Raw genomic sequence first — 16,703 nt, forward strand, 5'->3', positions numbered from 1 at the left:
CAGTATTTGTTTTGATCCAGAAAAAATATGGGGCTGCTTCAGGATAATCTGTGCAAATAAAAGTTTTCTTCTTTGGACCAAAATCCAATTCCAACAGGTTTCAAAAAAAACCAAGCAGCAGTGACAATGGAACTTCCTTCAAAAAGGGAAAAGCAATGACAACAGAACTTCACGACCAAGATTTGTGTGAATGTTCTTGATATACACATACTATTTTTAACCCCTTGCATGTCTGTGTTTCGTTTGACCATTACAACATGAAAAACTTTTCAAATTGCTGAGGTTGCACTGACGACAAAAGCCTTAAAACACAAAGTCTGTCTCTCTCTGAAAACCCCTCATAAGCAGTACGCATCACACAAACAGAACAAACATAGAATTTCACTTGAAGTCACTGTGTACTTAAGCAACTGCCTGAATTAGTCTTTTGGTTTCGGGTGCATACATAAATAACCTCGTTTACTGAAGTGAACTGGTATGTCAAAACAAAGGGGACCCAAACTATTACAAAGAACATGAGGTAGCCTTAAAAACTGGAGGACTGCTGTTAAGTGTCCTGCAATTCAGTGGAAATCAAAATGAATGCTAAGAGAACTTACCTGAAAGAAACCTAAAAAAAATCTTAGATACAAGTTATTTGGGCTTCATGCTATAAAAAGTATTACTAGCTCTGGTAATTAATGTTGGCACATTGGACTGGAAAATAATACTGCAGCACTCTGACACAGGTTAGGTTATTTCCAAACAGAGCAGCAATATCTACTGAACATTTCTACCCACTCAGGATAATTCCTGTCAATTCGACCACCTCTGCCTAACAAAAGACCAGTTTCCCATTAGCAGCTTCAGTCATTCTGATGAGAATAATTTCATTATTTTTCCCATTTTGCTAGTTATTTTTCTTTGTCTCTTTTTATTTCCTCTCCCAACTTTTACCATTTTCTACAGTCTCAGTGATACTTTTTGGTATTAGCTTTCCTTTTTTTTTTTTTCTTTTTTTATTTGCTTTTGTTATCATTAGATATTTATAGCTGTTTTACCACTATGTGACTAAGCAGTAAGCTGGCAATTTACATTTGGACACGTAACAAAATTTTGTCCCATGCTTCCTATAATCATTCATTTTCTCATTAAAATATTTTTTAGCTGATTTATTTATAGGTTGTTTCCATATAACTGAAGACAGTAAAAACACCACACATACATATTACAGAAAACATTTTCTGTCTCTAGATAGCAAAAATAATCACACAATGATCAGCTGTATTCAACAATTCTTCATAATTAATTGCATGCTTATTTTAATTTTTAGTTCTCAAATTTTAATATAAACTCCTCAGTTTAGCTAAGGGTCATCAGGAATGTTTAGGAATTTGAAGGATGCATTAGTATTAGCAGCATCAGCCTTAAAGCTTACTTTTACTTAGGTTTCTTTTAACATCATTTTTTTCCTCTTGCATATTATGGGAGTTGTCTTCATGTTCTCTGTTTCAATATAATATTGTGTTTGCATCACTCTATTTGGACCTCATATATAAAAACAATCACCCAAGATTATGTTTCACTGTACTGTGAGACAACTTTCTTATCTGTCATCCAGATTTTGTAGTGTCTCCTTTTGTGTCAGTGTCCTGCTCTGAATCCACAGCATTGAGCGCATTCATGTGTGTGAAACATCTGTTTGAGATGAAAGATTTTTGCCATCTAAACCTGTGAGACTCATCTGGGATTTATTATTACTGTCTGTTAAAAAAGATACTGATCTTTAAACATTAAAAAAAAAATGAAGAAAAAAAACCCAGAGGGTTCAGAGAGTATAAATCTTCATACACAAAGCTTTACTGCTGGACAAACCTTGAACTTATTTCTTCCATTAGAAGAACTGAAGAGTTCACTACAAGGTATTTCCTCATCATCCCATCCTAAACTGTACTATTACATCTGTTCCTTCTGTTATCCGCTGTGGTAAACGTAAGTATCACTCTACACGCACTGCCTTTTACCATAGATTCAAATAGTCTTACAGCAGCTCTAAACTAAACTCACAGATCAGAAAAATCTGATCCCAGAATTAGAGTCAAAATCAATTTCTCTGCATGCACGCTCTGCGGCTGTGTCCAGTGAATTCTGGATGATTCTAAGAATCTGGGCATTTTTCTCTATTCGGAGTAAAAATTAAAGCACAGGGTTTCTATACATATAATAATCCACAAGCACTGATAGCATTAGGTAGGGGAAATATGCTTAACACAAAGTGCTTCATTCAGACCTGTGATCCCTCCAAATTGAATGTCTGAGCATTGTGACACAGCAACATGACATCTTTCTCCAAGTCTCCAAGGCTCCGATACTTATGGTTGCGAATTCTTTCCTGTTGCATTTGTTGAGGAAATGAAGAGAGGTATGGATGGGCAGTGGAACAGAAGGAAAAAGAGCAGACAAGACACTGAATTAATATTTGATTTCAACACATGAAAAGCTTTCTTTTTAAAAAAATGTACGTAACCATCAAGACAAGTATCTGTTTAAAACAAAGTCTTAAAACATGTTGATAACATAACACTCAAAAAATAGACCAGGGTAATAGAGAAAAAAATAAGCAATTGCTGTGTGAACAGGGAGGGACAAAAGCAATAGAAATGGAGCTCTTTTGGTAAAGGAGTTCCAGTTTCTTCTTTCTATCACAGAAACCAAATAAGCTATGACATGAATTAAAGTCATAGTTATGACATCACGTAATGTTGCACCATGTGCAACGAACAGGCTACACCCCATTTGCCAAACAATGTTTGGATCTGACCTGATTGCTCCAAGTTGTGATGTTAGTTTAGGGATGACTACATTCCCCTAGAACCATTAAACCTTTGCAAATATTGTATTTTTACCGAACATGTGCTTGCAGATTCACAATAAGGTTTTTGCAAAAAAGACACTGAGATGTCATCTCTGAAAGTGTTCTTCATGTCACACTGCTACATTTTGATTTCATGTTGCAATTATAGTGTTATACTGTAATATACACTAAATGAAATTCCTAACAAGGTAACAATGTTTAAAGTCTAAGCGTAAATACAGGTACGTGCAATATTCATGCTGTTGTCATTTGAAAGACAACTTCATGCTCATTTTCTGTATAACAAAAAGAAACAGAGGAATCTCCACTTCCAAAAATGTCCTTACCTTTATCTTTTTGAAGTCCACCGGTTTTCTAATCAATTCATAATACTCTGGTAATTCTTTCCTAGATGGGAGCTGAATGAAGACTTCACTTAGCTGCCGTCCTGAACTGTTGAGAAAAACAAACCCATAATGCAAAGAATTACTACAACTTTCTCACAAAAAAACCATGCACACATATAAGATCTAATCATAAGGAAAAAAAAAAAAATTTTAAAAAATCAAAATTTTTTCTTTCAAAGAATTAGAAATTGAACCCTGCTCTGATTTTTAAATTTGGTACAGATAATTAATCTACAATTTAAAACATATCCTTTGTGCTGTTGTCCTAACATATCACCACTATTACAGGATCATATGTGTTTAAGGCTTTATGGAAGCAAAATGAGGATTTGAATCTGAATCTGACAGCGGTTTGTCAAGTACAGTCTTATCTTTTCAGTTTTGCTTCATAATTTTTAGCAAGTGTCCCTCCTATCACTACAAGTTTATCTTCTTCTTCATCACTTTATAGTTGTTTTGTACCTCCTCATCATAGCAAACTATTTGTTCATACTGATGTCCATTATACTAGACGCTAATTGCAATCGGATCAACAGATATTACAACAAAAAAAAAAATTATTAACTTCCATTAATGACTGTTAGGTTTCTGGGAAGATCATTGTAACTATATTGAAAATCACTTCTGCCATTTGTACTTCTTTAGTCATCTAAAATAACATGACGGGTTATCTAAAAACCTTTCACACTCTGTGAACATTGCCTATCATTACAGGTGTTCCCGATTTCTAAGATTTCCAGATTTCCCATTGTTCATCCTTTTTTAATAGCTGTTTTAACACTTCCAAATTGAGGGTTTTTTTAATCTTCTTATTTGTGGCTTCCTAAGTAATACATGGCTGTAAGTCACCTGGAGAGGAAATCTGCTGATGCCACTTAGGGGATAGTCTTTTTTTTTTGTTCCCCCCCTCTGTGTATGTCATTTTTCTCACAGATGAAGTAGCAGAGAAAAGCTCTGCTGACAGGAACTGTCATTCACTGCACATAGCACTCACAAAGCATTTCCCAGCCCACATGCACATGCCTCCTTCTCTCACAGCTACTCCAAAAAGACCCTCATTTGCATCTCTGGATGGTAACCCAGGGGTACCAAAACTTCACAGGAGTTGGGCAAGAAGGCTGTCAAATCCTGGTCCCCACCTGAGCCTCTCTCTTGCAGTCACCCTATGGGATCTTATCAGACACATTAAACTATTACCAGATCCAAGGTTAAATGAGGCAATTCTGCCATGGAGGATAAGGATGATAAAAAGCACAAAACAGCTCTGCCCTTTAGTCATGAATACCTACTATACCTTAGGCATTCTTTAATGACTGAAATAGCATCTGAATTTAAGGAGACGCTATTTTTCTTATGGACCTGATAGGCCAATGAGCAAGTAGGTATAAACAGGATTTCCTCATTTCCTAAGTAGTTGTTCACCTAATCCAAGATTTGTTACTGTTCTCTCTTTAGTCCTGGGACACTGCAGCTCCTTACACACCTTGCATCAGAGAAGACAACAACACACACGTTCTAATCGCAGCTTGCTAATCAGTGTTGTTCAGCCAATACCTGGGGCTCCAACTGGCAGCTACAGTATTTTTCCATTCAATGCAAATCTAGAAACCAAAAGCCTCTGTCTCATCCTGACAACTTTTGTCTGACTTGCAGCAGCGGACGCCGCTCCCCTTGCCTACTTAGCAGTACCTGCCGGGCTGCCCCCTGGGTTACAGCAAGACGATGGCACGTGGAGGAAGGCGCTTCTGGGCACTGCACAATGAGACACGGTGGCAAACCGTGCACCTGTCAGGGAAGATGAGAGTGAACTCTACCTACTCCTCACAGCTGTCAGGGTAGATGACCCTACAAGACCACCCGCACCTCACACTCCAGGCAGTTACTACCAATTTCAACCAACAGATCTGATTTATTTGGGAAGTACCCTGTTACTGAAATAGAGGAAATCATGAAAAGACCAGGTAATTGTTATCCCAAGTCTTGCTATTGCTCTCCTGCCAGCAAATAACTGTGAGACTCAGGCCACTGCACCTCCCATCTCCTTTGGTACTAATTCACACCAAAGAGACAAATTCACTACTTTCATACTTCCCCTGTCAAAATCGGAGGTGTTTATAATATGAATTTAAAGGCACCAGTCCTGTTAAATGATCTACGCGAGTGACTATGTCATGCCACATGACAGAACTTGTCTTCATCTCAGACTACCCTCTCAAAGAGAAACTGGAAGCTATACAAGGAAAAACAATGCATTAAATACACATTACACAACTGACTAAATTAAAACATGTTCTTTGCAAATTGAGGACTGTATTTTTGTTCTTGTTAACAAAGAGAAGTATTGAGCGCTCACAGCTACAACTGAGATCAATGAAATTTGTTCTGAACCTACAGAACACTAAGTACTCTGAGAAATCAGAGTACTTGGAGATCCCTGGTGTCCAAATGGTGTCTTAAAATTTAAGTTTCTATTCCTCATTTGTAAAAAAAGAATAAAATGCTGTGAAAAAAGTTCTGTATCTGCAAAGCATTCAGACTCCTTATGAGCATTATAAAGAAGCCCAGGGGGAACTCAACCATTCATTAAGCGATCAGTGCCCACTTTGTATATGCAATGCACTGGTCCTGTGGAAAAGCAAAGCAAAGCATAACACAGCATACTGTAACGTACCTTCCTGAAGGAATCACATTAGGTTTTTTTCTGTTATATCCTATTCTTCTATGTGCTTGACTTTACAAAATTAATATTTATTTTAATAAATCTGTGCAATATACTGACATGATATAGATGTAAGCTAATCCTTTTGCTAAAAGTTTGCCTAAAGTTGCTTTCAAAACTTTGTGCACTATGAATGTGGATTTGCTATGCCGAAGGACTGAGTTATCATTTCTGTGTTTTAAACTTCAGCAGCTTTTTTTTTTTAACAGTAATATCTATTTGAGAAAAGTTACTAAACCACTGGTGCTGGTGTTGCTTCAGTGTCTAACAACAAATAGAATTATTTAAGTATAAATGAAACAGCTACTAAAAATCTAATTTTGAACAAATTTAAAAACATGTTTAGTATATTTGTCCTATTAAAAAAGCTCCTGATGATTCTGGAGCTATATAATTTTTTTCCCTTTTAACATACACCCCCCCTTATATTGTATTTTATATTCAAAATATAATGGTAGTAAATTATTAAACAGCAATATCCTATTTTCAAGATATAAGTCTAGCCAACTGTGATTTGTTAACACATTCTATTAAACTAAGAATGCCAGAGAAAACCTTCAAGCTTTTGCTTGATATAATTAATTGCTGAGAATCATGTAAGGCCGTGAAAGAAAAAGCATTAAGGGCATGAAATATGCAACAGACAGAAGACTGGTGCCTGATTTTGTCTACTCAAATCAATAACAGCTTATTCTGTTCTATCATTTTTATAGAACGCCCTCTCACAAAGAAATATTATCTTCTGCTCCCTTTGTATATGTGCATCTATACTGTAAATTAATGTGATCTTTTCTTACATAATCTCAAATGGTTGTGTTGTGGATACAACAGGAGAAAATTAGTAATTAGTAACGCAACTCTGATTTCAATCCCTGTCCCCAGTTTTGCAATTAGAAAATAATAACCACAACAACTACCACATAAAAAATCATGCGCAGTAAAAATCACTTATGGTTACCTAGCAACTAGCAGGATACATGCCGAAGGGAAGAAGGACCAGAATAAATTAAAAGACCTGACTGCAAAAGAACTGTGAGTGACAGTTCACTGCTACTGCACCAGCTCAAAATGCTAGTCCTGTGCATGTTCACATAACAAATACTCACACGCTGTGTGAGTTAAAAATCATTAAGAAATACTGCTCATTTAAAAAATATTTTTGCTTAGAAAAATGTTTATGCTCAGTAATTCTGATTTTCTCTCATTTTTGTCAAACTGGTTACAAGGCACATAGAAGCATGTATTTCCACCCACTTATTCAGCATTATCTTCAGTGGAATTAAATGCAGGAACAACTAGGCCTCACTTGTATGAGGCTCTTTTTGCATTTATTTTCCCTAGCAGTATGTGGCCAGAAGCAAGCTGCCACCGACCTGTCAAAAGTATTACTATTATCAACACCCTTTCTCCTTTGGAATCAAAAGGAGAGACAACTATGAAGCTGAAACTACGAGGAGTTCTCGTATTTCTGGCAAATCTCAGACTTAACAAATACTGCAATTCAATTTAGAATGGGTAGAATGAAGGGTCCTGCACACTTGCCTTAGAGCACTCAGAACCAGAACCATGGCATGCAAGTTACAACTCCTATTCAAATGCAACTCACAAGGATGCTCTTTAAAAAAGAGCATGGTGGCAGGAGGAGAATTAAAAAAGCTTATATAGCAAAGGGGTTCCTCTGCATTGAACGACTTCAACACTAACTGAGCTATGCAGGGAGATGATTCATTTTCATTAAATGTATTTAACGGCTATTCCTTTTTGGAACTACGTGCAGTAATACATGGTGGACCTGTCCCCATCATTGAAATGGACGTGGGTAAAAATACTTTAAAATATAATTCCTGGTTTTGAAATATGGCTACGCGCTCCATAACTTTGGCTTGGCTTTAAATAAGAATTATTTGCTTTGCATGTTTGAATACTCAAGAGTACCAGTTGGCATAATTAATTACTAGTTAGACTAGTAATGGCTAATTACATTACTCACCATTTTACAACAGTTAAAAACTGGCAACTTGAGAAAACAGCTGGTAACAGTCTGAACAAAATCCATTCAACCCGGAGAAAAATACTCTCTCCCTGAGCTATGTCCTGTCAAAAGTAGAATACTACAGGCACGAATTTAAACATTCTGGCTTTAATGATGCAGTGATCAAAATGCTAAGCACCACAGACAGGGGAAGTCTCTTACCGAGCAGGAAGCATGGACAAGGTACAACAACCCCACCCTCCAATTTTCTGATCAGCTTTATTAAAATGTGGTCAACAGGCACCCACTATGGCGAGGAGGCTTTGTGAAGTTAACTGGTAAACCATGTAAGTCCTTATGAGCAGGTAGATCACAAATGAAAATCACTGTATGTAATAGAGCTATCAGTGTTCTGGGACTCTTGAAGTCAGCTGTTGCTATCTAAACAAAGCTGATGCAAACTAGCAGTAGCATCAAGCTGGCACCTAGACACGAAACATCAAACTGTGATGCAAGGCAGAGGAGGACAGTGGATTTGCAGGGAAGCTGAAGGATTGCAAGGAAGGAAGTATCATTCTTTTTGTCCACTTCATTTTAACAATCAGGAAAGGGAAGTTACACTTGTCTTCCTCTAAAATAAAAAATAAAGGAAAACCTTCAAAAGAGCAAAAGAATAGTTTGGGGGACTAAGCCTGCATGTGCATGATGCAGAATCAGCAGCTGAGGCTCAAATTTGGGATACAAATTCCTTATTCTGAAAAGAAAATTTATCTCCAGTAAAATTGTCTCTGCTTTCAAAAGACTAAAGCATTTAAACTGGACAAACTAATTTTGCTTTCTAAAAACATAAAATACGGATTAAACGTATGATTCTGTGATTATCCATTTCTATGGGCATTCTTAACTTTAGAGGGAAGGAAAGACAGGTTAAAAGCATCAGAACTGGAAAAAAATGTGACAGTAAAATTGGACTGATGCATTTCAACTTGCTCTCTTCTAAAAAGGTGTTTTATGCTGCAGGATTAGAACAAGGTACAAGGCCACAAAGGCACCTAAATCTTAGTTTAAGAAATAATTTCAACAAAATCCCAGATTAAGGTGTATTATTGTAAATGGAGTCTGCAAAGGTGATGCATATACTTTCCACTGGAGAATCGGGATCAGCTGTTTAACTGGAAAGGTGTTTCTAGGTCCTTGAATATGGGGTCTTGGTTTTGTGAATAATCATACAGTTTTTTAATCAAGGAACAAAGCCCAAATCTGTGTAGGTACTTCTGCACCATGATTCCATATGGAAAGTTTCCAGAACTTGTTAATATTAATGACTTGAATGTAGTCATGATTGTTTACACTCATATAACCTTGTGATCGCCATCCTGTATTTTACATATTTCCACACTCACCCTCTGTTTATGCTTCCCTTCTTTCCCAGGTGAATTTACTGAGAGCAATCATCTTCCCCTCTCAGATTGTGCTGTCTAGATAAATAAACCAACCTGTTTTCTCTTGCAAGAGTCTCATATGCTACTTATCACCGAAATAATTATTTACACTTGTCTCAGTGTAAACTAATCTTTCTTGAATGGAAAAGTATTCTAGTAGTACACACAGCAACTCAGAAGCAGTAGTGGTGTCACACATAATGGCATACACATATAATGAGTAATTTCCTCATCCACACAGGTAATAGTTCAGGGCCTATTTTCTTACAGCTGGACAATACTGATGGCTCGTATTTAGCTTTGATCAATAATTTCTTTGCCCAGGTCATTCTTTTTCTGCCAGTTCCACATGATGAGCTGCCAACTCAAAGAAAAGTCTCCTATTTTTAGTCTGTAAGCACCTTATAATGCACTCTGAGGTACTATATGTCATGCCAGCTCTTTTACTCCAGACTTGTGTTCAGTCCTCCATGAATACCATCCCAATATTGGTACTTTACAACTTTGTATTTTGGCTAGAACACTCCTCATCTTTTTAAATAATTCTTCAAGAACTTTCATGGCATCTTCTTTCCAGTTTGACAGTTCCTTTTTTAGTAGTGCCCTCAGTTACATCTTTTTCTTTGTTTTCACTCAGTTTAGAGGGTCCAAACAGCCTGAGTTGAACATTTTCACTGTGCCTCACATCACTGTCCTTTTTCTCCTTTTTTACTATTTCGTTTATGACATGGGAGACACCCCAGGTACCAGAATTCCAGGAAAATAATGCAGTTAGGCTGCCAGTCAAGTCAAATCTCAGCGAACACACTGAAGTTTTCTCTCATTCAGTGTGTTCCTAGTTCTCTAGAAAGATCCAAAGAAACTCAGCTTGTAGCTATAAATTGCTCTGTAAGAACTATTAAGCTTATCATTATTGGAATGTTTAATTAAAATCAGTATCATGTTGGGATGCGGGATGGGAATAAAAGGAAATATGAAAGTTGCTATATAGTACTGCATAAAAGAGGAAAACTTAAAGAAAAAGCTTGAATTTGCACTGAGGACATGACAGAGATAAACAGTAACTTGACCTCAATGCCAACTTCCACTGTCTTGCATGGAGTTCTTTAACTGGGGTTTGCAAGTAGCTGGATATCTACCTCTGAACTTCTTCAAAGAATCATATGCTGCATTTCTCTACAATGAACATCTACCTCAAATGTTGCTAATGTGTCTCTTTAATCTTATTTTGACCTTTTATAATAATCGTGCAGCTTAAACTTCAGTTTACTAGAGCTTATGGCTTCTTTTATTGTAGCCTCTAGCATTCCTAGAAATACGCAACCCAGCCCGTTTTGTTGGATGTTTTTTAAATAAGAGAGGAAAGTACTGTACTTGTCCCCAGTTGTCTACAGCAGAAGTCAAATAGAAGAGTTAGGAAAGTATTTGGAGACTCCTTCTGTGCATCAACATTATACAGAATCACCACACAAAGCAGCCAACTGGTACTCCAGATTTTTGAGGGCACCATGGAAAAATTTGTTTTTAAAAAGAAAGATTTTAACAAGAACAGAGAAGTGGTTCTGTATTTAACAAGGAGCTCTTCTCAAAAGCAAGGGGAAACATGAGAAAAAGCACGGAGATTTATTGGTTTAACAACAAGTTATCTTGATTTTTTTGCCTGCTGGCTTATTAACTGCAACAAAACTTACTAAAGACTGTAGAATTGGTTTTGACAAAGTAACTTAGGCCAAAGTCAGTAAGATTTTGAACGGGTGTCACCTGACCACCTTTTGGGACACAATCAGCTCTCCATGGTCCGGATCAGCCTTCTGGACTATCATAAATTAGAGACGAAACCTATATTATCACTGAAAATTTAAGCTAAAGACAAAGATAATTTCAAGCATTCAAATACTAAATACATAAACCCCTTTTTTTTTTCCCCCCAGATGAAGCTCATGGCCTACTTTTCTTCCAATTAACCTGTCCCTCTATACTTGTCCCAATTGCCTTCATACACACAAAAGCCCAGAGCTGAACAAACATGAACCTCCAGCAAAGATGAAGGGTTCCAATGCCTAAAACCCACTTAATTCTAAAGCTGCAAATCCTGAAAGTGTTCATCAAAATCTAGCACAACCTTAACCCCCCCAAATTTTATGATATTAAGGTTTCTTGATGCCTAAATTTACAATTCTGTTCTGTCCCAACTTTCATAAGATTGGGTGGTTTGATGCTAGCTCACAAAAAATTCTGAATACAGGAACTTGGAACTCTTCTGCACAGTTCATTGCACTGAAGAGCTCAGTTTAACAGGCATTTTTAATGCCTAACAGAATAGAGCTCTTTTTAAAGTGGGAACCAATTCTGTCTTGCATAAATGTTGTCTCCTGGGAGAAAAACAGTATGCCTTATCATGACATAATAGCATAATGGTTAACTTGTATGCGTGAGGATCAGATACGAACTTCCTGGGGCACAAGCAATGGGCAAAAATCTTTTACTTCCCCAGTAGCTATCAGTTACTATCAGTAGCTATCCCCTACTGGAGGCCAGCGGAAGTAACTTCATTTGCTATCTGAAAATGAGAAATAGGCACCCTGATCAGAAGTGCTTGGCTTCAGGAGAAGACTCAAAGCCAGGGATCCAAAATGAAGGAATGGTTCCTTGCAGCCCTGACTGGAATACCTGAACCTTAAACACTTCTCCCTTCTCAGCTATTCTGTAAGTTGAGAGTCACAGCAAGCTGAATACCCTGTAGCCAGCTTCCTGCTCATCATCATCATTGCTGTGAATCCTGTTCCGATGGAACAAACTTTTCAATGTACGCTAGAGAGAGCTCACAAACCACAGAATGCTACATTTCAACAGTTACGTGCCAGAAAAATCAGGCATCCCGATTCTGTGTGCTTCACCAGATAACCCCGAAGTCAACCTTGTGCAGGCAGATCCAGAACAGCAGTTGCAAAAAAGGAAGAAGTGCAATTTTCAGTCTGTGACTTCAAATGGGAAGTCGTTTACATGCAAAAATTATATTGTTATGTTTGTGCAAGTCATCTAATACAAATACTTCTTGATTTACTCTGAATGCATTTAATATTCATTGAGCTTGTAATTGCTCTTTATATCATTTAAGTAATTCAGTGCACATCAAAGAAGGCACAAGTGCACAAGGCAGCTTTCCTGATTTTTGGCAAATAAAGGTTGAGTTAAAAAACACAACGTTCTCAAACAAGTCTAATTCAAAGATGCTATTAACTAATTCTCAATTTCTTCTTCATGAAGCACAGATGATTTTCAGTTTGAAAGCATGCAAAACAGAAGTCTTCAAATGACATCTCAGATTAGAAGCTGTATTTTTTCCTAAGGTCCAGCTATTTGGGATTTTGTTATAGTGAAAATTGGGATTTCTTGACAAACAGGCCTCCAACTCACCTGCGGACAATATATTGTGCTCAGTATTTCTACAGTTTTCCCTTTAGCAGCTCAGATGCTCATGACATGAGCCCTGCATTTTTTGGGCAGTGTTTCAGGTTATGGTGAGACCCATGTTAACCTGCCTTAATAAATATGTAGCCATGTACTTGAAAAGATTGATCTTAACACATGCCGCATCATTAAACTGAAGGAAAATCTTTCTCAAGTTAAATGTTCTTAAGTACACCTCCTCAGCAGAATGACTTCATTTCTAAGCAGGAGCTCCATGCCTACTTTTTCTATTTCTGTTTCAACAACTTCCTATCGATGGGTCTTTAAAAAACCCACTACAAAGAGTAAGACTTACAGGATCAGGCCCTAAGTGAATTACTTTTCAGAAATGCTGTGTCAGCAAATCCTTCTAAAGACTCAAAACAAAAATGAAGCCACTAAAAAACGCACCGAGAGAGATATCAACAGAGAGGGAGAGAGGATGTGCAAAAGAGAGACATGGCCTCCAAGCTTACCTATCTTTGTAGTTTATCACAGTATCAATGATAGCATTCATTTGTTTTGTCAGTTTGGGTGGGTTGGGTGACAACTTCTCTGCAGGAGGTCTGCCTCTTCTTTTCTTTGCTTTCTCTCCATCCTCCTTCCCAGAATCTTTATCCACATTTCTTCGTCTCTTCCGCTTTTTAAGCCGGACTTCCTCTTCCATTTCTTCCAAATTGCCGTCTTCAATTGCCTGACAACCATGGATTCAAAAAGAATGATTTTTAAACAAAGAGATATTGCAAAGGGAAATAACAAACCGTATTTAAAAACAAAAATGCAGCCCCACAGGATGCAGACAATTCAACTCAAAATGTTCAGCTTATTTATAAACAAGAGTACAACAAGAAATCGAGTCACTGGCAATCAAAGAAACACTGAACATTAATTTGTTCTAAGAATCCCACTATCATCTGAACAGATGCATGTTTATCTGAACCTTGAATTCCACACCAACTCACAGTTTTACACACAATAATGGCCTGTGGTATTGCGTCAATAAGTGTACAACGAACGTTCATCTGTTCATGTCAACGGCAGTTCTGGCTTACGTAGTTCCATGCACAACAGACTTTGATATCGCATGTTTTCAAACAGGACAGTCTAAACCGTGCTTGCTCCCAAAGCCAGATCACACACAGTTCTTTCTGCACACAAACAACACACGGATACTTTACGCAAAACAACTCGACCTCACTTCCAAATAGTTTAAGCAACTTCCAAATTGCCTAAGCATTAAAGCCATCTCTAAAATGTATCCTTTTCTTCTAGAATAGTAACCAACACATAGGCAGAAGCACTGGCAGTACAGTGTTTTACTGTGAAAAGCACTCATAACGTGGGATGCAAAAAAAACCCCACCAAACCCCGAACCCCACACACAATGTCACAAACAATGAGCACTAGTTTCAATTACCTGGATGTATGCTTTTAACCAGACCCAGCAGCACTATGCAGAGGGATAAAAGAATTGCTACAGAAAACCAAACTAGGAATAAAGGGAACCTGTTCACACAATGACTATCAGATCCATGTGAAAAAGCAAGAAGCTGAACTTTTCTTTATTTGGGAATACCAACAAAAGAAACGAAATAAAAATACCGGGTCATAAGAGAACTAAAATTAAAAAGAAAAAAAAATATAAAAAAAAAAATCTTAAAACTAGGCTTTCTGATTAATGCTTTCTCAGAACATAACTGATGTTGATATTTGTCCCTTTTGCCTCTCAATATTGCCTTGAATACATGCAAATGCTAATCAATCCTTTCTCGTAGCTGAAAAGAGCTCTAATCATAAGGCAATTATCTTCATTTCTCCACAGCAAAAAACATGGCTAATATTTATGATCAGGTGAGCATAACAATCAATATAAAAAGACTGATTACAGCCCAGACATAATTTTTCTCAATTGTGTACAATGTCTCTTGAAAAACATTTTGTGAACAAAACCTAATGCACAACACAAAACAACCTCGCATGTTAAAAACACTATTGGGATTTTGAAAGCTGTTTCCTATGCATCCTCCGATATGCACATCCACAGAACAAACACAAATGCAGAATCCTGAGGGACAGCCTGAAACTAGGCCTTAATAATCAAAAGACAATTTACATCATGCTTCCACAGCATTCAGATAACCACTATGAAGGAGGCTTGAGATCTGATGAGTTAGGAAGAAAAAAGAAGGAAAAAAAAATAATCTGCACATAATTCATTAATATTCATTTGGCTAAAGCAGGACACCCACTATAAACCACTGCAGCTAATGAAGATTAAGAAAAGGAAATTTCTCTGCATATCTTGGAAGCTAGAAAAGCTAATAATAAATACAGCATGCAAGGCTGTCAACAGTTAATATTGCTCTCCTTAAGCACTCAGTTGTACACTGAAATACGGAGAACACCGACTTTTCATGTGTTACACACCTACACATGCCTGTGATGTAGTTCTACTGAATCTTCAAGACGGCAATGAAAAAGGATATTTACCTTACCACTATCAGCAGGCCGGCTATCGGAAATCACAGTTAGTGGGGATAAAATTAACAAGCCAGCAAAGCAGCGAGCTGCTAGTCTCTTCATCAGCTGATCAGGAAAAAAAAGAGAGCTGGGGAAAGGCTATGTTTTCATATACAAGTAATTTTATTTTACTGAAAATTTAATACTGAAAGGATTGTGGATACTCAAATCTGCTGTTTCATTCTACCTACTACAAGGCCCGAAGCCTTCCTCCTTCAGCCTGCTTTAATATTGACAACTACTTATCATATTTCTCCCCTTATTATTCTAGGCATCCAAATTAGATTTTTCGCTGGGCAGTTACTGATTCTTGTTAGCATTTTAATTATAATAGTACTATTAGACAATTTAATGTATGATTTTAAAACTAAAATAGGTTGCATGCATTTTAAAAATGGATTTGTTACAGAAAATGTATTCCTATTGCTCCACAGTAAACAGATCAGGTTTTGGTTATTGAAACTGATAAAAAAAAAATCTATTTTGATTTACAAGAAATTAAGAAACCAAACCAAGTTATCATTTTGTTAACTTTGGTAACATTTTTATGTCCTTCAGAAAACTGGCATTCACTTAACTAAAATATATTTATATTTTTGATTGCTTGACAAATTTTCTGCCACCAAACAAATAACATCACAGAGTTATGGTACTCTCACCATGGAGTTTACTAACATCTCATTTTAGAATTCTGCATAAAATTCTTGCTCAAAGTAGGAAATATTTTGGAATAAAATATCAGGACAAAGAGATAAGATAAAAGTAAAAAGATTTTTTTAATATTACACATGGAAGTGTAGTAAAGACAAAAAATAAAAATAAAACCCAAGTAAACTAACATATACTCTTCCACTCTTAAGATTAGTGACTGGCAGATAGAAAATTAACTCTTAGCATATTACAGATCTGCAAACAAATATTAAACTGTCTACTTAGCTAGTAATATATCAATCGATTACTATACTCAGCTTTCAAAATAACATGCATGAATGTAAACTTGGACAGCTTTCCTTAGTTTAAGACTTTAGTGACACCACTTGAAAATCAGTGTGACAATACCAGCAGTACAAAAATGTTGTTATTGTGACTCCTAACATTAGTTCTCAAGTGGCAAATTTATATTTTGTATATAAACAGTAATATTTAAAACTAAACCTGTAAGATTTATGCTGCCTCAAAAGATGGCTTAAAACTGTATCACATAAATCAGTTATCAGCAGACATTCATGCTCTGTGCATATGTCTACACATATAATCCATGCATGTGTGTATGAGCAACAAAATATTTATTAAACTAACTCATATGACTGAGCTCTTTGTTAGAAAAGCTTACTAGTCTAGGGCCGAAGTGCCACACCGA

General features: G+C 36.7%; 1 protein-coding gene across 3 annotated transcripts in view; it reads right to left on the reverse strand.

Moving 5' to 3' along the window:
- SMARCA2 (SWI/SNF related BAF chromatin remodeling complex subunit ATPase 2) overlaps positions 1–16,703 on the reverse strand; it is a 114,660-nt gene that overhangs the window by 4,634 nt on the left and 93,323 nt on the right. The window contains exons 29-32 of one of the 3 annotated variants that reach the window (XM_074165785.1): positions 13,300–13,517; positions 13,117–13,119; positions 3,181–3,286; positions 2,270–2,371 (exon numbers count right to left, since the gene is read on the reverse strand). In XM_074165785.1, the coding sequence (XP_074021886.1) occupies positions 2,270–2,371; positions 3,181–3,286; positions 13,117–13,119; positions 13,300–13,517 (429 nt within the window). Of the gene's footprint in view, positions 1–2,269; positions 2,372–3,180; positions 3,287–13,116; positions 13,120–13,299; positions 13,518–15,313; positions 15,407–16,703 lie in introns of those variants that run through there. The other 2 variants (XM_074165787.1, XM_074165786.1) reach the window with 2 other exon arrangements.

This window comes from Numenius arquata, chromosome Z (assembly GCF_964106895.1).
Source record: "Numenius arquata chromosome Z, bNumArq3.hap1.1, whole genome shotgun sequence".
NCBI classification, from domain to species: Eukaryota; Metazoa; Chordata; class Aves; order Charadriiformes; family Scolopacidae; genus Numenius; species Numenius arquata.